The sequence below is a fragment of the Lampetra planeri genome, chromosome 1 (genome assembly GCF_965212315.1).
Source record: "Lampetra planeri chromosome 1, kcLamPlan1.2.h2, whole genome shotgun sequence".
Lineage (NCBI taxonomy): Eukaryota > Metazoa > Chordata > Hyperoartia > Petromyzontiformes > Petromyzontidae > Lampetra > Lampetra planeri.
Genome location: NC_136107.1, coordinates 38,818,265 through 38,839,983, shown reverse-complemented (window position 1 = coordinate 38,839,983; position 21,719 = coordinate 38,818,265). Strand labels below are relative to the sequence as shown.

Here is a 21,719-nt window from a genome sequence, read left to right as displayed (position 1 = left end):
GGTCCCATGATATTCTTCAACTACGCTGCATTTTTAAAGAAAAAATATATTCTCTTTGGTTCTTTCGGTAAAGTCACGTAGGTATAAAAATAAAACAAAAAATAATATATCACGATGTTTCGATCGCAACACAAGCGGTCATCCTCAGGCGGAAAAAATAATCCAGCAGTGAAACTGCTGAACCAGCAAGACAGCTGTTACAACAAGATGTTATATATGTGGCGATGGACAAGCAGGCGGGGTCTGAGCTGGAAAGGAATTGTACGCAAGTACTGTATGTCAGTTATGTTAATGGGGGAGATTAGGGAAAGAGAGATTGGGGAGAGAGATTAGCATGAAATGAGCTTCAGTCGCCGTATAAGAGTATCATCCCCGCATATGCGCACAACAGCAGTGTTAATGGGAGATTAGCACTATGTTCATGGGAGAGATTAGGCAGGGAGATTAGGAGGATTAGCAAGTTAATGTCACGTCTGTGTGTAACACAAGCTGCGGCGCTGCCAACTGCGCTGTGAGGCAAACGCGTCCACGCAAGAGATCCACCGCAACGGTGGTCGCGCCAGTGAGACACACAGCCCATCACACAGCCAGCACCATCGGTACATCGAGGCTAAGGGAACAGAGGTGGCCATGTTAGTCAGGCCCCAGCTCGTTAATGCAGAGGTACCAAACAGGGCAATGCAACTCAGAGAGTAGGAGATAACAGCCAAACGGCAGGGAAGAATGGAAGCAACACAGCAAGTTACGACGTTTCTTGGTTAATAACGTCCTTCCAATGATTGCTAAGCTTATACCCATCTTCTCGGTTGAAATTTTATTTTACCAGGTAAGGTCCATTGAGCTACATAGGTATTTTTCAGAAGCGACCAGGCCACAAATGATAGCTCAACAAAGTGGCTTATGTGGAAATTTACAGCAGCCAAATACTGTACTCTGAATGCAAGTTTCTAAACGTTGAGGGAAAAACCGGAGGATCCAAAGAAAATCCACACGATCACGGGGAGAGAGACATACAAACTCCAAATATACAGGCGTCAGGGTTGGGATCGAACCCACAACCTCCTGTATACCCGACGAGATAGTTAACATATCACTTGGTAAAATACAAAATATATAAACTAGATTCAAAGCTTTCGTGACTGCAGGAAGAACACCAAGACAAAGAGTTTGTCTTGGTGTGTGTCTCGCTCGGTGTGTCTTTGTGTCTCTCTCTGCATGTGTGTCTGCCTATGCTGTTCCCGTGTATGTGTTTTATCATTCATTCTTACCTGATAATAGTTGCTTGTGTTGCAACCAAAACGTCGTATTCTATTACTATTTGATTTTCTTTTCTTCGTGACTTTACCGAAAGAACCAAAGAGTAAAAATAAATAGTTAAATTTTTCCTCAATCATCTCAGTGTTAAACGAGTACCTGGCATGGCGTGTGAACATCAGCGTTGGGAAGACATGGCTGGATATGTGCTGCCAACAACACTGACCCTCCTGCGTGCCATGCCAGCTTTAATGTACAGTCTGTTTTCCTATAACGCGGTTCAGTAGTTTCGTTCCTGAAAAACTCCTCGTTATGGAAAAATCGAGGTATAATATATGCTATAGGATAACACGTGAGATGCATATGCAGGCTGAACAAAGACTGAGGCGTGTGGGTAGCATCTAGTACGCGGTGGGGGGAGGGGTAGGCCGGTCACTTTGGAGTTAGACTGATGGCCTTAATCTAAGTTGTCTTGTGGTTGTTGTTTGACTTGCATCCCACTGAGATTTTTGCACACAGCGTTAGTGTACGCTGTTTTTTCTGCAATATTTTGCTGTCTTTTCTTGGATTTTCTGTTTGCACTTAGTCATATATTCACTTTAAGATATTTTTCTGTTCATGTTTTTGTTTTTTGTTTGTTGCGGTTGCACCCGATTCAAGAGCCGAATGACTCACAGGGCTATACCTAATAAATGAACTTGAACTTGAAATAAATCCAGCAACATCCGTCTTGTGTGATGCTCTGCCGAGGCAGCCGTACAACCGCTCATTCTTACTCGTGCGACGTAGTTTCGTTCACTCAATCGCGTTATATCCCATTCGCATCTGCATTATAACAAAAAATGTGTTCCCTATAATACATTCATCGCGTTGTATCCAATTCGCGTTATGAAAACACGCGTTACAGGGGAACAGACTGTATAAGAATACTGTAGTTGCTTCATCACATCCATGTGTAAGGACAGTACGGGGGGGGGATGTGAGGACAGTCCGGCTCCCCGTGCCCATGGTTACTAATTAACGTGACGGGAACAGTCGGTCACAGTGAGGCTAATATGGGACCAAAGTGGCCGTTAATAATGATTGATGCTACGGGCACTGACAGGGTCGCGTGAGAAGAAGCACGGGACCTAAACGGTCGTAAATTTTAATTATGACAGAGACAGACAGGGCCAGGTGCGGGGAGAGAGTGTTCGGGAAGAGGGGCGTGGCCCGGTCGTGAGGGGGGGATAAAAGCCGGCGTGGAACGGGGCTCTGGGCTGCTGCTGTTGTGGGGGAACCGAGGAACTGCCGTCACCGTCGTCATCTTGGAGCGGGTCGTCTCCATCGTCCAGGAACGGGCACCTTGTAGTCTTGGTAGGCCAGGGTTATATTGTCTCCGTGACTGCTATGCGTCCGCTCCTGTGTAGCTAGCCAACTACACAGGGAGCGTCGCGTAGAGTCACATAAGTTACCCAAGTGTATATAGTCACTCGGGTTACTCGTTAGGTTATCAGTGAGTCGGCGGACTTTATTAATCATAAAGATACATATAACTGAACAAGAAGGTATCTCGGAGAGCTACAGTACACATGGATCGACGCTTTTTGAGGCTAACCATTGCATTGTCTGCACGAGTCCACAGGTCTGGGCCATTGGCGGGCTTGTTTTTAATAATAATAATAATCACGTGCTTTTGTCAATTGTTCTAAAATACCTTTCAACGAATTCCCATCTTGCAAAGTGCCCCTTGGGGGGGGAGACAGCGAGAACTCGAACGATTGTGCACCCAAAATCTTGGCAAGCACTCAGTGCCTCGGCGAGATGGCGGATGTTTGCACAATGGATGTAGGCAGAGGAGAGAGTTCAGCTGCCCCTCTTCACAGGTCAGCAGAGCTGAGCCACGTAATCAAAGCACCCGTGGCTCTTTTGAGTTGGCGCGCTGCTCACCAGCACGTGTCAGCAGAGGGGTAGTAGCGACATCGTGAGCTCAGGGGGGTGGTCTGTAATGAATGGGGTGGGGGCCCAGTATTTGATTTGTCTCGCACAGTCGCACCTCGGCTATTATATTGTCCGCAATATATCGCCTCGTCAAATCAAAATAAAATGTGGAACGTAAATGAAAGCATTATCACTCAAAAACAATAGAAACCGCGTATTAAAAACGTGTTTTTGTTCTTTCACACAGTTGTTGAAAACAAATGTCACGGTGGTTGTCAAGGGGGGCCCCAACTCGTAGCTGAAGCCACCAGGTAAGGCCAAGGCACCCACTGCTCGCACGCTCGTTACGCTACTGCGTGTCAGCCCTGTCTAACACATAGGCTTGCGCGAACAATATTATCCATAATAAAGGTTTTTTTTGGGGTTCTATCGCGTAAATATAAACGTGTCATTAAACCCGCCACCACCCGACACAGCCAATTAGTAAGGTTTGTCACGTAAACAGAACGTGCCAATTCGTTACTATTTCAGCACACCGAGAGTAAACCCACAACATTTACAATTCGAGTACGACGTTTCGCTGGTGATTGGAACCAGCTTCATCGGGCCATAGCTAATTCTGGCTATCGGAGCCCTGTCTGTCCAATAGAAATCACACAAGACCGTGCTACACAGGATGGAACTATGGCTCCATCTCCCATCCCTAAGTTGAATTCCCAGCCACAGCTAACACCGGTGGTATGGTCACCAAGCAGTGCTGCTTTGTGCGTGTGTACTGGCACTTCTTAAGTTACACACCTATCTGTTGTATGGATTTCATAATTGTTTTTTATATTGGTAGTAGGGTTTTCATTTGCTTGGTATGTACGTGTTTAGCTTCCGCATATATGGGATTTGACCCTTATATATAATTCATGTACCGCGTTGTGGGATGCTGTTGGCATGAATTATGCTATATACAATTAAAGTATAATTATAGCCCGTGCTTTTGGCTAAATCGGTTATCTTCGTGCTCATGATTGGTGCTCTCTCTCGTTTATCAAACATTTTTATTTCACAAATACATTCTTCAGGCCCATCAGCACATTTCTCCAGTTTTCCTAAGCGTAAACTGTGCAATCATTATTTTTTTGAAAGTGTAAATATTGAATTATACTATAATTATTTGGTTAATTTTTCATTACGTTTGTGTGTAAACTAAATGGTTTTACGTGTTATGTTTCATAAAAATATGTATTTTTTTCTTTTAAAAATGTAAGAGCTACTTAAATGTCTTTATTTATTATTTACTTTCAACATAAACCGATATGGCTGGTAGGAGTATGTGGGCAATCGTGAAGGGAACAACATGGCAAGCAAAAGGTTGGAAGCCACTGGTATTTATTCCTCCAAGTTAAAAGTGATGTATGATCAGGACAGTCGCCCCGATTCGCCGTGTACCCCTCGGGATGGCTCTGTGCATGGAGATTGTTTAGAAATGCACGCAACAAAAATGTTCGACGGTTTCAAATAGTTACGAGCTAATCGCTGGCCTAAGTGGAAAACCTACAATAACACGCACACGTGCCCGGTGTCCGTAAACGTTCAAAGTTCACTCGTTTATTGCAATGCCTTGTGACGTTTATTATTTTATAACGCGGCTCGTATTTGTTGATGTTCCCCTGTTGCGACCACCGCTTGCCGTGGCACTCGAGTGTCTTGTGACCGATGCCTGTGTACGACGTCCCAGTGGCAATCCGGAATCAGAAATGTCCAGTAGGGGTAGGTCAGAACGTTACAACAACAAACAATACAAAAACACGATAGGAGTGAAAAGTATAGGAAAGGTAAATACATCAATCAAATACAACTTTTTTTTATCCTACCAGGTAAAGCCCACTGAGCTCTTAGCTTCATTTTCAGAAGCGACCTGGCCACAAATGACAGCTCATCATCGTGTGAAAATTCCACGTGGTAAGCCAAGTCCACTGGCACTCCCATCTCGCCTTCACGGCCAGGCAGGCAGGATCAGGCAGGAATTCAGCCAATCCACGCACAAGGTATCGACCCGCCACACATTTCGATGGCGATTCTGGCCAATACCCGAAATGAACCAAAAGCGACATTTTTTGTCCGGTTCGATTTGGCGATGCTTCGCTAATCACAAAGGTTTTGGGTTATGTCGCGTAAATACAAATGCGTCGTTAGATCGCGTAAATATAAACGTGTCATTAAATCTGTCGTTAACGATACATTTATATTTACGCGATCTAACCCAAAAAGCTTTGTGAATATTGGTCGCGAAAGCCTACGGGATAAATCCTTAGCTAAGTTTACGTTTTATGAGCGTCACAATAGAACCCCTATTACATTCACTGATCTTCCATGACAGAATCTCTGCTAAAATTACATTCAACTGAATATAGACATTTTAACTTCGGAATAGCCCATGGAAGAATAACGATTAAATTTAGATTTAAAGCTTTCGTGACTGCAGGGATTCATCTTCTTGGTTCTTTCGGTAAAGTCACGTCGAAGGAAAATAATAATATATTAAAAATAAAACGTAAAATAATTCTCACGACGTTTCGGCCACAACGCAAGCAGCCGTCCTCAGGTGAAGAACAGGTCTGTCGCTGTCTTCCCGACAGACCTGTTCTTCACCTGAGGACGGCTGCTTGCGTTGTGGCCGAAACGTCGTGAGAATAATTTTATTTGTATTATTTTATTATTTTCCTTCTACGTGACTCTACCGAAAGAACCAAGAAGAAGAATAACGATTCTTGCACGAATCGACCAGTGTGACTATCGTAGGAATCGCTCAGCTCTGATAGAAGTTGTAACATTTCAGCTCAACTTACGCCATGAATAACAGACCGATAAGCATTGACTGTGTTTGTCACTATCACTGAGAATAAATATATCAATATCAATATTTCTGTACAGCATTTTGAGATACTATACAATAATTCATCAGAAGCGACCTGGCCACAAATGATAGCTCAATGAAGTGGCTTATCATGTGAAATTGTATAGCAGCCAAATACTCTAAACGCATGCGTCTAGGTTTGGAGGGAAGACCCAGAGAAAAATCCACGCGACCATCGGGAGAACATGCAAACTCCAAATATATGGGTGTCAGAGTCAAGATCGAACCCACGACCTCCTGCATACCAGGCGAGGTAGTCAACATCTCGCCACCGTGGCGCCCATACAGTCGCTCTGTAAATACAAATTACTGTATATTCTTCAGGAAATACAAGTTTACAGCGAGAGCCCTAATGGTAAGGTAACAGAAGGGCGGGGTTGTGTTTATCCAATGGATAAGACACTAATACACACTGGTGGTTGGTGCTGGCAGGTTATGTGGAGATGGTAGAGCACGGTCATCGTTTGGGCAAAGGACAGGGCAGCACTTGGCAGGATGACTTGTATGTATGTTGAACTTCTTTCACACCGTACATAGCTAACCGATCTAATCCGGGGTGCGGGGCGAAGGACAATAAACTAGCGGTCTGAGCGAATATCATCAGAATCAGAATATTTATTTGTACTCCTGGAGGAATCCGATGCGCTATAAAGCTCTTTTTCGCAGGTGTCCAACAGGGGCGGGTAAGAAAGTCACAACAACAAACAGGACAAAAACACGACAGAACAGGGAAGGCAAACAGAATCACCCAAAAACATACGAATACAACTAAACCATACGCATCCTACCGGGCAAAGGCCACTGATGTATAAGAAGCAGCGTGGACATTGTGTCTCCGAGGATCACAACCCTCCCTTCTACTTGACTAACCGGGATAAATCTCCACCCTCCGGAATTTAACAGGCAGCCACTCAAGAGACAAATGTCACGCGCGGTGGTGGTGACTCGATGGGTGGAGCGCTCCTCTGACCGTCGGGAACTTGCGATGCCATTTGGACCCCATCATCCCCTCTGGCGTTGATAAAATGTGAACCACTTTGTATGTGCGTGTGTTGAACTTCTTTCGCACCGTACGTAGCCAACGGCGCTAATCGGAGGTGCCGTTGAAGGACAACTAACTAAACACAACAAAGCAGTTTTAAATAAATTAGTTTTCAATCTCATGACTTTTTGAGAAGTCAGCAGTTATTATCCTTACGTAGGCGAGCCCTCACCTCCACTGGAATAAACTCCCCCTGTAACAGGGTGGTCCAGATGTCTTGTTACCCCTATTTCATTCTCTAAAACCTCACAAGACATCTGGACCACCCTCTACGTTAATCAGCCCGCTTCCTGAACCTCTTTCCGTTCTTCCTCTCTCCAAGCCTCACGTATTCTTCTCTATCGCCCATCCTCTTCATCTTCCCTCCCCAGGCCCCTCCACTCCATCCCGTCCCTCCCCTGTAGCCCTTTCGCTCGTCCGTTCGCTTCTCAGTCTGCTTGTCCTGGTGAAGGTCGCGGTCCTATAGCCATTTCGTGATCCATAATCACCCCTCGAACGCGGTCAGACATCCCTCAATCCTTGTAGCACGCAACTGCCATCCACGTCATTCTGTTGTGTCTCCGTTTTGAAAGCTGCGTCAAACGCCTCGCGTGAAGGCGTTTTACAAATATGCAATTAGATAAGAAACTAAACTATTTTAGCTTACCAGGTAAGGCCCACTGAGCTATGTAGCAATTTTTCAGAAGCGACCTCGCCATCACAAACAATAGCTCAACGAAATGGCTTGGCAGGTGGAAATTGTATATCGCCTTAAGGGGCCGTCCATAAATGACGTCACGCGATTTTGGACGATTTTTGACCTCCCCCCTGCAGTCACGAAAGCTTTAAATCGAAATTTGGGGGGTTGTTGTTTAGCTATGGGAGGAAACTTGGGAGGCAGGAGAAATCCCACACGGCACAGAGGGAGAGCATACAAACTCCAGCAACACAGACACGTGACCTAGTCCACAGTCAACCCCCACGATCTTCTCTGGCTGTGCGCAGCGGGCCACCGACCCTGCCGCACGTGTGAGCCTTGTGAAGGTGCGGGGGGGGGGGGCTCCTGGGGGTCGTGGGGGGCTCACAGCCCGTGGGGAGCTCGGGGGCTACTGGGTGGCTCATGCTCGTTGGGGGGCTCGGGGCTACTGGGGGTTCGTGGTGGGTTCAGAGCCCGTTGGGGGCTCGGGGATATTGGGGGGCCCGTGGGGGGCTCGGGTCTCGTGGTTGACCGCTCCGATTCATTTTGCACGCTTTCATTTAACTCACTCTGTTGTAATTGTTATTGTTGTAAACGCAAATATTGTAACTACATTTTAACCCACTTCCCAATGTGGTATCGACTGCAGACTTGATAAACTTATGTCATACTGATGACAATACTATATTCTATCATAAAAAAAAGAAATATATATTTGTAAAAAATATTTTTATGTTATGTTTCGGCTTGGATCTAATTGTCTACGCTCAACTGACGTTGGCTGTAATTGCCCTACGGTCCCTTACGTGATGGCATGCTTCGGGACCACTAATACATTTAATTAAAGCGTGTTTTTAAAAAGTCATTTTAAATATTACTTATTCAATTCCGGAATCGTTTCACTGGCGCGTGGGTCACGCGCCCGGGCTGGGAGGGGTGGGGGGGGTCGCGTGACGTAACCCACTCAGGGGGTTCGTCACGTGACGAATCAGCTGATCGCACCACGTGGGGGGTGTCCGCATGCCGCTGCCGCTGCTTCCTCTTTAAAGGGCCGCGTCCACGTTTGGGGGTCGCAGCTCGGCGTGGCCACAAACTCCACCGCAGATTCTCACCAACAACTGCACCACCAACCTCCCTGCATCACCCAACACCTCCACCAACCTCCCTGCATCGCCTGCATCACCCAACACCTCCACGCCGCTCGTCGTCACCCTACCAGCAGCCTCTGACACCAAGCGAGGTGAGTTGGTGGCGCCCTGGTGCCCCGAGGGGCCGATCCGCGTGGTGGGCTAGGGGTGGTGGGGCTGGATGTGGTGGTTGTTGTGGTTGTTGTGGCACAGTAGAGGGTACAGGTGGTGCATCGGGCCAGTCATCGCGGTCGGTCGACCCATGGCACCTGCTGGGTCTGTCCCGTGACCTTCCTGCCAGCGGGCGTTCGACACTTCACGTGGCCTTAACGTGGCCTTAACGTGCACGTAGCCTGGCACAAGCGTCGTGGTGACCTCATCGTCACTTAGTGGCGAATGGCGGTGGTTTGTTGTGGGGAGCGGTGGTGCAGCGGTTAGCGCTGCGCTACGAACCTGGAGACTCGAGTTCGATTCCCGCTCACGGCCAACACCACCAGTGACGATTATCTGAACCGGTCCTGGGCCTCCCCAGCCTCAAATGAGTACCTGGTGCGGTGTGTAAACATCGCCACTGGGGAGACAAAGGCGGCCGGGCGTGTTGCTGCCCATCAACCCCCTAGTGTTCCGTGCCGGCCTTTCAAAGGTGCTCGCCAACAGCACTTGCCCCTACAGTCTGTTGAGGCTTTACTGGGGGAGTCGTTCCTTTGTCTTTGGTCGTGGTTGTTATTTGTTGACTCCCTGTTTCTCTCGCATAATGCAAACAAAGGAAACGCAATCAGTAAAGCTCTTTTGCACACATGTTCAACAGCCCCAGTCAGCGCTTTATTGGCAAAAGGGCCGTGCCGTGTACACGTTCATCGGACGCAATTTTCTTTAATGAAAATGGTTTCCGGTACGTTCCACGTTTTATTTTAATCGAATTAAAGCGGTAACGAAATATTGCAAAGAGGGCACCACGGAGCGAAGGCGGAGCGCCCCCTACAGCGTTAAATGTTCAGTTTCATTTATTAGGTGTAGCCCTGTTAGCCATTCGGCTCTTGAATGGGGTGCAACCGCAACAAACAAAAACATGAACAAGAAAACAACTGAAAGTGACTATGCCACGATGTGGTTAGGGAAAGAGGAGCCGCCATATACAGGGTGCGTCAACAATGTTGTAACTTATATGTGACTAGCCTTACTACCCAGCTTAGCCCGGGACATGGATTCGTGTCTTTGATTAATACACGGCCTACGTGGAGGGTGAGGGGGGGATGCGTGACGTCAGCAGGCACACTGTGTGACGTCAGCAGGCACACTGTGTGACGTCGGCAGGCACACTGCGTGACGCTACCGCATGCGGGTGACATGACAGATGTGACGTCACCGCTCACTTGCTGTGCAAAATATATCCATTATTGCGCCCCCCCCCCCCAAGTCTATTTTTATACGTTTTGCATTGTGTACAGTCTGGAAAGTACCCACATGCCAAATTTCAAGTTTGTTGCATGTCAGGAAGTATGCTAAACATTTAGAACAGACACACATTCACACATTTCCCTTTTGTATATATATAGACTATCAGAAAGAAAAATATTCTCAGAAAGTGTTAAAACAATTTGAAGCACCCTGTTTAATAGCCTAGGTTTGACCGTGCGAGACAAATCAAATATTGGGGGCCCCACCTAACCGATTGCCGCACCCCCTGAGCTGATAAAGTCGTCACTGCGCCACTGATCTGTCGGCACCAGTTTGCGAGGTTTCGGAAGCAGAATATTTATGTATAGTGGAGGAATCCGATGAGCTGTAAAGCTCTTTTTCGCAGATGTTCAGTAGGGGCGTGTCAGAAAGTTACAACAACAAACAGTACACAAACACGATAGGAGTGCAAAGTATAGGAAAGGTAAGCGACACGCGTTTAGAGTATTTGGCTGCTGTAAATGTCCACGTGATAAGCCACTTCGTTGAGCTGTCATTTGTGGCCAGGTCGCTTCTGAAAAAGAGCTGTATAGCTCAGTGGGGCCCTTACCTGGTAAAATAAAAAAGTTTATTACAGTCTTGTAAATTCGATTATGCTGATGTGGTGCTCTCACCTGGTCAAGCTATAAACGTAAACTTTACCTTGTGAGCACTTAATTAGTGACCGTGTGGGTGATTCATGACCGTGCGGTTGTGCCCGTCCATGCATGAGATTCGTGGCTGCGTGTACATTGTTGTGTGTGTCATTCGTGACATTGTGTGTGGACATGTTAATGCGTGTGATCAGTGAACGGCGTATTTGTGGGTGTGCATGCCCGTGTGTGACCTTCATTTGTGACAGCATGTACACGTTTGTGTGTGATTAGTAAAAATGTATAGTGGGTAGCGCTCTGCTACAAACCACGCTTATAAACCACGCTACAAACCACGCCAATATCGGTGACGAATATCTCAACTGGTCCAGGACATGCCCTAGGTTGATTCGGCTTCAAATGAGTATCTCGTGCCAGAGATCGCAAACGGGTTTTGATTCCTTACCCGTACCCGGCCGCACCAGGGTCGCAAACGGGTACCCGTACCTGTACCCGGCCGGGTACGGGTAGCCGGGTATCGGGTAGGGTACGGGTATCGGGTACCCGGCCGGGTACGGGTAGCCGGGTATCGGGTAGGGTATCGGGTACCCGGTTGCGACCTCTGCCTCGTGCAGTGCGTAAACGTCGCCACCAGAGGGAGAAAGGCGGCCGGGAGTGGTGCTGGCCACCCACCCCCTCGTGTTCCATGCCGGTCTTCATAGGTTCTCGCTAATGGCACTTGCCCCAACAGTTTGTTAAGGTTACACGGGTGATCTTTGTTGTGTGTGCGTGCGTGCACAGGCCATGCTGCTGTTGCACGTGCTGTGTGCGCTGGTGTCCACGGTGTGCGTGCTGGGCCTGGACAACGGCCTCATGAGGACTCCCCCCATGGGCTGGCTCGCCTGGGAGCGCTTCCGCTGCAACGTGGACTGCAAAAACGACCCCGACAACTGCATCAGGTACCGTAACACTCCCCGATGTACGCCCTCCCATTCCGCGTGCGTTCGCTGTACCGTACACAACTTATTGATACCCGGTCCCGTTGTACGTACTGTGCGTACCTTGCCATGACGTACCCTCGAGGTTTCACGAACTTTTACCATCGAGACCCAAAGTTTTTTACGTTGCACGACGAACATTCAGGTGCCAGATGGTGTCCAAGCGTTAGTGTCCCCTGACCGGCTATAGTCCCTTTCAAGTGTACATGGACTCTTGGAATATTTCTTCCCCCCACATACCGTATTTATTTTGAGTGTAAACTCTTTTTTAAAATAAACAACTCCTAATAATACATATGATATAATGGGCAAAGTAATATATCAATAATATACTGCCTTTTCACACCGATCGTTGTACGGTACAGATCCGCAATGGGTTACCGAGCATCCCCTGGTGAGGTTCTGTACCACGTTACAATCAACCATCGCGAGTCGTAGTACAGGCACTACTAATAGGTTCTGGAGCACATTACCATCCACCGTCCGATCTCCTTGCTCCGATTTCCGTTCTAATTTTCAGGAACGCATCCCGGGCGTACCACGGGGTAACGCCTCGTAATTGGCAACAATCGTGGTAATATCTCAACTTACAAAAGCAGTCCCCCTTTACAGCCAGAGGAAGACCCCCCCCCCCCCCACCGGTCAACATCCCCGATGCCTGCCACTCCACCTGGACGTGGCTTCTCTCATCGGCTCGTACCGCGCACCTGTTGCATTGGCAACACCCCATCTCCTCCAAGGGTGTGCTCTGGCAGTCTCCCGCCGTCTGTCTGCCTTTCACGCTTCCTCTTGCTCACTGCTCTGTCCTGCGCGCGTATCCCACCGGTCTCCACCTCTAGCAAAACAAAACTAAATAATTTTTTATTTTACCAGGTAAGTCCCACTGAGCTATCAGAAGTTCCCTGGCCACAAATGATAGCTCAACGAAATGGCTTATCATGTAGAAATGTATAGCAGCCAAAGGAAGGACTACAAATTGACCCGGTGACCTCGCTTCCCCTACCTCCCCCGTGCCCCACCTCCCCTAGCGAGCGACTCTTCAAGGCGATGGCGGACCGCCTGGCGGAGGATGGGTGGCGCGAGCTCGGCTACGTGTACGTCAACATCGATGACTGCTGGATGAGCAGGCAGCGCGACGCGCGGGGCCGCCTGCAGGCCGACCCCGAGCGCTTCCCGAGCGGCATCAAGGCCCTGGCCGACTACGTGAGCAGCGCCGCTCGCCGGCACCGACAGGCCCTGGCTGCCACGCACCGGCTCGTGTTTGTCTCCGTGTGTGTGGGTCTGTGTCTTTGTGCTTCTGTGTGTGTGCTTCTGTCTGTGTGTGGGTCTGTGTCTTTGTGCTGCCGTGTGTGTGTGTGTGTGTAGGGGTTTGTGTCTTTGTGATCCCGCGTGTGTGTGTGTGTGCGCTTCTGTCTGTGTGTGTGTGTGCTTCTGTCTGTGTGTGTGTGTGTATGCTAGGGGGAACGGTAGTGTAGCGGTTAGCGCGCTGTGCTACGAACTCGGCGACCCGAGCTCGATTCTCGCTCACGGCCAACACCAGTGACGATTATCTGAACCCGGTCCTGTGAACTCCCCTAGGTAGACTCGGCCTCAAATGAGTACCCGATGCGGCATGTAAACATCGCCACTTGCTAACAGCACTTGTTGAGGCTACAACGGTGGGGGATCTTTGGTGCGTGCGGGACGGCAGGTGCACGCGCGCGGCCTCAAGCTCGGCATCTACGAGGACCTCGGCACGCTGACGTGCGGGGGCTACCCTGGCACGACGCTCGCCGACGTGCAGACCGATGCCACCACCTTCGCCGAGTGGGAGGTGGACATGCTCAAGCTGGACGGCTGCTACTCCAACTCCTCCGAGAAGGCCGAAGGTACCGCCGGCCACGCGGCGGGGAGGGGCGCGAGGATGGCAGGGCCATCCTTCCTCCTCCTCCTCTCTCCTTGGGACACGGCTAAAAGGAAGATGTGCCAATTCGTTACTTGTTCAGCACACCGGTCTGTTGGAAAGGAGGAATCCTGTTACAGGAGGAATTCTTCACATATCTGCCTACCGCCTGATGAGGCTGGTTGTAATCACCAGTGAAACATTGTACTCGAATTTATGGGTGCCGTGGTGGCGAGATGGTAAATCTTTTGCCTGGTGTTAAAGCCTACGTGTTAAGCTCTTGATGGTGTACAGAAGGTCATGGATTCGATCCCAGCCCTGATGCTTGCTGTATATTTGGAGTTTGCATGTTCTCCCCATGGTTGCATGTATTTTTCTCCGGCTCCTCTGGTTTTTTTCCCTTCCAAATTTCAAAATATCAATATTTGGATGCTATAAATTTCGATATTTTGAGCTATCATTTATGGCCAGGTCGCTACTGAAAAAGAGCAATTTAGCTCATAGGCCTTACCTGGTAAAATACAAATTATTTATAATAGTTTATAAAAATAAACACGGTATTAGCTTAGGCCGCGTGGCGCGAAAATCGGAAGCACATTGTTGCCAGGTCATAAATATTGCCGTCTCGTCCTCGACTGAGTGTGGCTAAGATGTGAGCAGTGATGGATGCGGCCTGTTTGTGTGCCGTGTGGAAGCGGTCAGCCTCGGGTGGCCAAGGCCACGTGGAGTCGCGGGCCGCGTGCTGCCCGGCCTTGGTGCGGAGTGAAACGCGGAGACGCCACCCGCACCACCACTCCTCTCCCCATGTGATGGACTCCCTCCCTCCATCTGTCTATCTGTCTGCGCAGGCTATCCCAGCATGAGCCGTGCCCTCAATGCCACGGGCCGCCCCATCGCCTACTCGTGCAGCTGGCCGGCATACGAGGGCGGCCTCCCGCCCAAGGTGGATCCCGTCGCCCCCTCTAACACCCCCCCCGCCCCCACCACCAAGCTTACACCCACCTCATGGGTGCCCAAGGAACCGGATGAGTGCAGGAAAACGTAGGGAACGGTGATTGTGTTGATGAAGTTCCTGGGAGGTCTGTAGAGGTTGTTAGAAAGTGCAGTGAGTCTTGGCTTTTCTGAATGTGTGGCGAGTTATTTTTTTTCTTTAGGATAAGCCCAGAAAATGAGGTCGAGCTAAGGGATGCATCACATTAATGTTTTAAGAGGGGGCGCCGCAGTGGTGAGATGTTAACTACCTCTCATGGTATGCAGGAGGCCGTGGGTTGGATCCTGACCCTGACACCTGTATACTTGGAGTTTGCGTGTTTCTCGCCCCATAGTCCCGTGGATTTTTCTCCGGGTCCTCCAGGTTTTTCCCTCCACATTTAGAATCAATGTCACGTATTTAGGGTATTTCGATGCTATACATTTACACGTAATAATAAGCCATTTCGTTGAGCTATCATTTATCATGACCAGGTCGGCTCTGAAACATAGTTATATTGCTCCGTGGGCCTTACTTGGTAAAATAGTAATAGTTTTAAATAGTTTTTGTGTTTTCGTCTCGACTCTTCGAGGCTTTTGGCGTCAGCCGAGAGCCGAAGGGGCCTCTAGCTCTAGAGGCCATTGCTTGTCCGCTCGCTCGTCCAGGGGTTCATGGCATTCCCTGCGGGCGGTGCGGCAACTGCAGGTCAACTACACGCAACTCGGAGACATCTGCAACCTGTGGCGCAACTACGACGACATCGAAGACTCGTGGGATTCCGTTCAGTCCATCATGGACTGGTGGGGCGACCACCAGGAGGTGCTCATCCCCGCAGCTGCGCCCGGCCGCTGGAACGACCCTGACATGGTACGGCACCGCCCCCGCTGTTTTCATGGTAAAAGCTAAATTCACCACTGTAGGCCTCTGGTGTGCCAGTCCTACTTTTTCACGAAATTGCATATTTTTCCACCAATATTTGTGTCCCGTAATATCTGTCACGTGACAGTCGCACCAAGGAATTTAATTCTCATAGCTGGAATTTGTGGGGAAAAAAATGGGCACCACGTTGGTGAGATGTAAACTCCTTCGCCTGGTATACAAGAGGTCATAAGTTCGATCCCGACCCTAACGCATGTATATTTGGAGTTTGCGTGTTTCTCTCTTCGTGGATTTTTCTCCGGTTCCTCCAGGTTTTTCCTTTCACATTTAGAATCGACATGACGTGATTAGAGTTTTTGGCTGCTATAAATGTCATTTGCGGCCAGGTCGCTTTAGGGGAAAAAGAGAGCTAGATAACTCAGTGGGCCTTACCTTCTAAGATAAAAATTTTTAATAGTTAAATTTTTTGTTTGTGCATTCGTTGGTGACTGGGCAGAGACTGACGACTCGCTACACTCGAGGACCCAGTTTAATCGCACGCAGGCAGCGGCTGAAACCTGGATTCGAACCCAGCATCTCGGCGGTGCCAGCTCACCGCTTCTCTCCTCGCGCGGGTTCCGAGCAAGAGCGCGACGGCTGCGTGCTGTTTTTGCCCACAGCTGATCGTGGGCGACTTTGGGCTGAGCTACGACCAGTCGCGCGCGCAGATGGCCGTCTGGGCCGTGCTGGCCGCCCCCTATTTCATGTCCAACGACCTGCGCAGCATGTCGGCTGCGGCGCGTGAGCTGCTGCAGAACCGCCTCCTCATCCAGATCAACCAGGACCCGCTGGGCCAGCAGGGCCGGCGCATCGTCAAGGTGAGCTGAGACGGTGGTATGGTCCTTCCGCGCATGGTGGTATGTTCCGTCCTCGCACGGTGGTTCACTCCGTCCCCACACAGTGGTACATTCCGTCGTATCCTTATTCATATTCTTGGTTCTTTCGGTAAAGTCACGTAGAAGGGAAATAATAAAATAATATAAATATAAAACAATAAAATTCTCACGTTTCCACTGCAACACAAGCAATTATCATCAGGTGTGTAATCCACAGCAACAAAATTTGAAAAAAGTGACGTTTTTTTCCTAACGTCAGCAATGATTGCTTGTGTTGCAGTCATCACGTCGTGAGAATTTTTATTGTTTTATATTTATATTCTTTTATTATTTCCCTTCTACGTGACTTTACCGAGAGAACCAAGAATATGAATCCCTGCAGTCACGAAAGCTTTAAATCACAATTCGTTATATCCTTGTCACTCTGTTGCCGCTACAACCATGGTGTACTGAAACCACGAACTTCACTCATTGGTTTTCACCACCCATTTTGAAGATTCGGTCCACCGGACTGGCCGAATCATCTCGTGCATCGGCGCCGTCTTCAACCACTACGCCTGCGATTCACAACAACAACACACCCACTCAACCAATCGCTCACTCGCTCGCCCACCCACTCACTCGCCACACTGCAGATTATGACACTTCTCTTTCTGCACTGCTCAACCTTGGAATTCCCTCCTGCCTACATTGTCTTTTCTCCTACAACGCGTGTTGTTTTCATAACGCCAATTTGACATAACGCAATGAATGTACTAGGGAACTAATTTTTTACAACGTGGATGCGAATTGGATATAACGCGATCGAGTGAACGGAACTACATCGCGCAAGGAGGAATAAGCGGTTGTACGGCAACATCGGTGAAGCATCGCACGGGGCGGGATGCTGCTGGATGCTTCTAGATGCAACCCACACGCATCAGCCTGCTTGGCCTGCGTTACACATCTCGTGTCATTGCGGACTGTTGCTTTACGCTATATTATTTATGATAACGCGATTTTTCCAGCATTTATAGGAGAACAGGTTGCACTAACGTCTCTCTTGCCGAGCTTTTCCAGTCGCCTTGCTCGATCCTGCCCGCCCCCCCCCCCGTATTCTCCGGCCGGCCTCGGCTGACCCCCTCTGCGTGTGTCTTTGTCTGGCCGCTGTCTACCCCGCCCCTCCAGGAGAAGTCCCACATCGAGGTGTGGTCGCGGAACCTGACTGACGGTGCGTGGACGCTGGCGTTTGCGAGCCGCCGCGTGGACATGCCGTACCCGTACAGCGCCACGCTGGTCGCGCTGGGGGCTCCCGCAGGCTCCAAGTACTGGGTGAGAGCCAGTACTGTCCCTTACGGGGTAGTGGTTGCCCTATGGATAGATGTGTCCCTGTCATAGCAATGTGTTAATCCCGACACTGGTTCAGGGATATATAAACAAGAGGTGAGCGTCGCCTCAATGCTCGTTTGAGCGATTCATCAGTTGAACAATTTTTTTATTTTACCAGGTAAGGTCCACTGTGCAATATAGCTCTTTTTTAGAAGCAACCTGGCCACAAATGATAGCACAAAGTGGCTGATCGTGTAGAAGTTTATAACAGCCAAATACTCTAATTGCACGTTGATTCTAAATGTGGAGGCGAAAACCAGAGGACCCGGAGAAAAATCCATGCCACCATGGGGAGAGAATTACGCAAACTCCAAATATATAGCAGGCGTCAGGGTCGAGATCGAACCGACAAGCTCCTGAATATCAGGCGAGGAAATTAACATCTCAACACTGACTCACTGATGGACAAATGATGAAGTTTCCTGTAATTGTAGATGCCTCCGCCCACCATCCTCCAGAGGTCTCACAGGTGTGTGTGTGTGCGTCTATTCCGCAGGTGATTGACGTGTTCTCGGGGAAGCAGATCGGCACCCTCAAGTCCGAGGAGAAGTTCACTGTGTCCATCAACCCCAGCGGCGCCGAGATGTGGTACCTGAACCCGACTGGTGCCGCCGCCGCCGCCACCGCCGATCGGCGCCTGTGGATGAAACCGCGCGCCCGCGTTCCCGTGCCACCCGGCAACGACTTGCTGTGATCGCAGCTCAGGAAGAGGTGTGGTGGTGGGCGGCTCGCTAATTCTCACTTCACAATTATCACGGTTCTCTCTGTGTCACATCACAATCAACCCCCAACACTTACTACTACTGCTATGTTTTATTATTTTTACCAGGTAAGGTCCCACTGAGCTATACATAGGTCTTTTTCAGGCAGTGACCTGGCCACAATTGATAGCTAAACGAAAGTGGCTTGTTATCATGTGGAAATGTATTGCAGCCAAATACTCTGAGTGCACATCGATTCTAAATGTGGAGGGGAAAAACCGGAGGACCTGGAGAAAACTCCGCGCCACCACGGAGAGAACATACAAACGGCAATTATATCGACGTCAGGGTCGTGATCGAACCTCTACTACCTCCTGCATACCATGCGAGGTAGTTAACGTCTCACCTCCGTGGCTCCCCAAACTTAACCCTGCAGATGAAGGCGAGTGCTGTAATTATTTTATACAAATGTTTTGCCTTCAAGTGTAGGGGGCCACATGCCTGGAAAGTTGCATATCAGCGTTGTGCCCTACAATGCCAATCCAAGGGTCTGCCCAAATTACTCTTGCAAATAATGAGACTCCTCCTGGTCTTTGATTTGTCAGTTGAGTGAAACAAAAGAAACTTGAATTCCTGGCACAGTACCCCAAACGAGAACTCCCTGCTCATCCCTCGCTGTCAGTCCGTTGCAGCCAAGAGGTCCTGGGCCTTTACCCTTGGTCTCCTCCACCCAGTAGGTGCCCTAAGCAGAGAGAGAAACGTGGTGGGCATGGTTGTGATGCCCAGAATGCTGTAGCCGGAACCTGCCGTGCCATGCGGGCAGCCGCACTGCGTCTCGCTTTCTCGAGGTGGTCTCGAGGTGAGACAAAAAGCCATTTGATCTGTACCCTGAAGGTCACCTTCACTTGCTGTGCTCACCGTGGGATGCTGCGCTGGGAAATTAAGGTTGCCGGAACCTCCTGTGCCATGAGGGCAGCCGCACTGTGTCTCGCTTTCTGGAGGTGGTCTCAAGGTGAGACAAAAAGCCATTTGATCTCTACCCCGAAGGTCGCCTTCACTTGCTGTGCTCACCGTGGGATGCTGCGCTGGGGAAGTTAAAGTTGTGCGTAGATCTGTGGGGTACATTGCGCAAAAAACCTGCGTGGAATGTGGTGTTGCACAAGGGGAATCTATAATTGGTTAACTTGAGGTCACATGGGTTGAGGCCTGGGCAATGCTTATGCTGTACAAAATGGATGGTGGCTTTATTTTCTTGACAAATGGTGTGGGTTGAATTAATTAAATGAATTAATTCGTTAATAAATGGTATTTAAAAAAATATTTTTTACAAATTCACATTCATACTGCCTCTTGATTGTTGAGTTTACAGTCCTGAATCGGATTATCCCTGCCTGTTGTGAATTTTCTAGCGTGGTGTCTTTGCCTGGTTCGATTGAGTCGTTTCAGTTGGAACATTTTGAACATGGCGTGGGTCGATTGGTTCTAGACCCTAAGCTTTTTTTTTTATCTTGACCCACTGCACATCGTGTGGTTAGAATGAGTTGTCATTGGCTATAACAGCCCAACAACCTTCAACTTTGTCATTATAATGTAGGAACAGTTTGTGAAAATGTCTGTCTGACGTGTTGAGCAAGATGTTGCCTCCTACAAAACTTCCTGTGGCATGAATTTTAAAAAATCCTGTTCCGATAATTACAGCGAGACTCCTAACTCACTAACTAATGCGAATGTTCACTCTCAAATGAGTGAACCCTAACCGTAGGCTTCCTTGAATGTTCACCGAAGCGAAACACCAAGAATCATGACCAACCTGATAACAGCTTCCAGTGCTAACACAGATCATTCCAACCAATATTGGGATTCATAATAGATGTATGGGTTCGGCCACATAATGATCTGGTCAAATTATGTCGTGAATCTACCAGTGAGCTGAAATAATAATAATAATTGGCCTGTGGAAATGCTTGTACACGTGACCAGTTTAATTGGTTTGCCCGTGTCAGATGGAAGGTCTTCTGACATGACGGAATCGATGCAAAGTCCTGTACTTGTTTTAATACTCATCGCAGCATTAACAGCGTCTCTTCCTCCCATTTTCACATCTCACTTCTTTCAAGCCTAAACCAAAGATCGTGAATGATAAACTTGACCCAAACATTAGCGCTAACCTGATTTAAATGATTTGCACTGCGGTGACGCTTGTGTGGAATGAAAGTTGAAAAGTTAATGTGGTGAGATCGGCAAGCAAAATAAAGAGGCTTTGAATTTTTGTAAACATTTCGTGTCGTGTTTATCTCTGATTTATTAATAATATAATATAAGAGCACTGGTAACTTGCGTGTGACTAGAGGTGCGGTGCCCAACTCTGTCTTGTTTTTTTACCAGGTAAGGCCCACTGAGCTATATAGATATTTTTCAGAAGCGACCTGCCTTTCATAAATGAGAACCCAACGAAGTGGCTTATGTGGAAATTTATATAAACGCACGTTTCTAAATGTGAAGCGAAAAACAGGAGGGCCCGGAGAAGAATCCACGCGACCAGACATCAGGGCCGGTATCAAACGTACAAACACGTTTAGGGTGTTGAACTTCTTTCGCACCGTACTTAGACAACTGCTATATAAAAATGAGAGCTGTCAAGAAACACTGCCCCTCATTTCTCCGCTAAAAATTAGAGGTGTGGCCCTTGCATTGTCTCTGTCTGCTCACGCCACTGCTCGTGGGAAAGGCCTCTACTAGAAGGGAGTTCTCGGGGGTATTTGGCCTACTCTTCCGCACTGATCAGTCTTACTGATCACTGCATCGCACGCTTTCAGATGCACTCCTGCGGCTACCTGGAATGCTCTTCCGATATTAGGAAGTCACTGGAGCTTTGCACTTGAATATAAATTGAAAACTAATTAATGTTTTTGTTTAGTTGTCATTCCCACGCACCTCCAATTATCACGGTTGGCAAAGTACGGTGCGAAAGAAGTTCTACATATAAGGTAAAAGGTGTAGCCCTGCAATTGTTTGTTCACACCACTGTTGGTAGAAGGGCCTCCCACACTGCAGGGAGCTCTATAGAAGCGACCTCTTCCACGCTGGCA

At 48.6% G+C, this 21,719-nt stretch overlaps 1 protein-coding gene across 1 annotated transcript; it reads left to right on the top strand.

Annotated features, from left to right (window-relative positions):
- The first annotated feature begins 8,798 nt into the window (after nucleotides 1–8,798).
- NAGA (alpha-N-acetylgalactosaminidase) lies at nucleotides 8,799–19,965 on the top strand. The gene is made up of 9 exons (XM_078600442.1): nucleotides 8,799–9,040; nucleotides 11,759–11,916; nucleotides 12,984–13,158; nucleotides 13,646–13,823; nucleotides 14,686–14,780; nucleotides 15,513–15,674; nucleotides 16,346–16,543; nucleotides 17,729–17,872; nucleotides 18,426–19,965. Exons 2-9 carry the CDS (start codon nucleotides 11,762–11,764, stop codon nucleotides 18,621–18,623), a joined length of 1,305 nt encoding a protein of 434 aa, XP_078456568.1. The 5' UTR covers nucleotides 8,799–9,040; nucleotides 11,759–11,761; the 3' UTR covers nucleotides 18,624–19,965.
- Nucleotides 19,966–21,719: the final 1,754 nt, after the last annotated feature.

Bases quoted from the DNA above. Each gene is read 5' to 3' on its own strand.
- NAGA (XM_078600442.1), top strand. From the start codon at position 11,762: ATGCTGCTGTTGCACGTGCTGTGTGCGCTGGTGTCCACGGTGTGCGTG. The intron at 13,159-13,645 runs GTGAGCAGCGCC...GCGGGACGGCAG, and splicing joins TCAAGGCCCTGGCCGACTAC to GTGCACGCGCGCGGCCTCAA. The intron at 16,544-17,728 runs GTGAGCTGAGAC...CCGCCCCTCCAG, and splicing joins AGGGCCGGCGCATCGTCAAG to GAGAAGTCCCACATCGAGGT.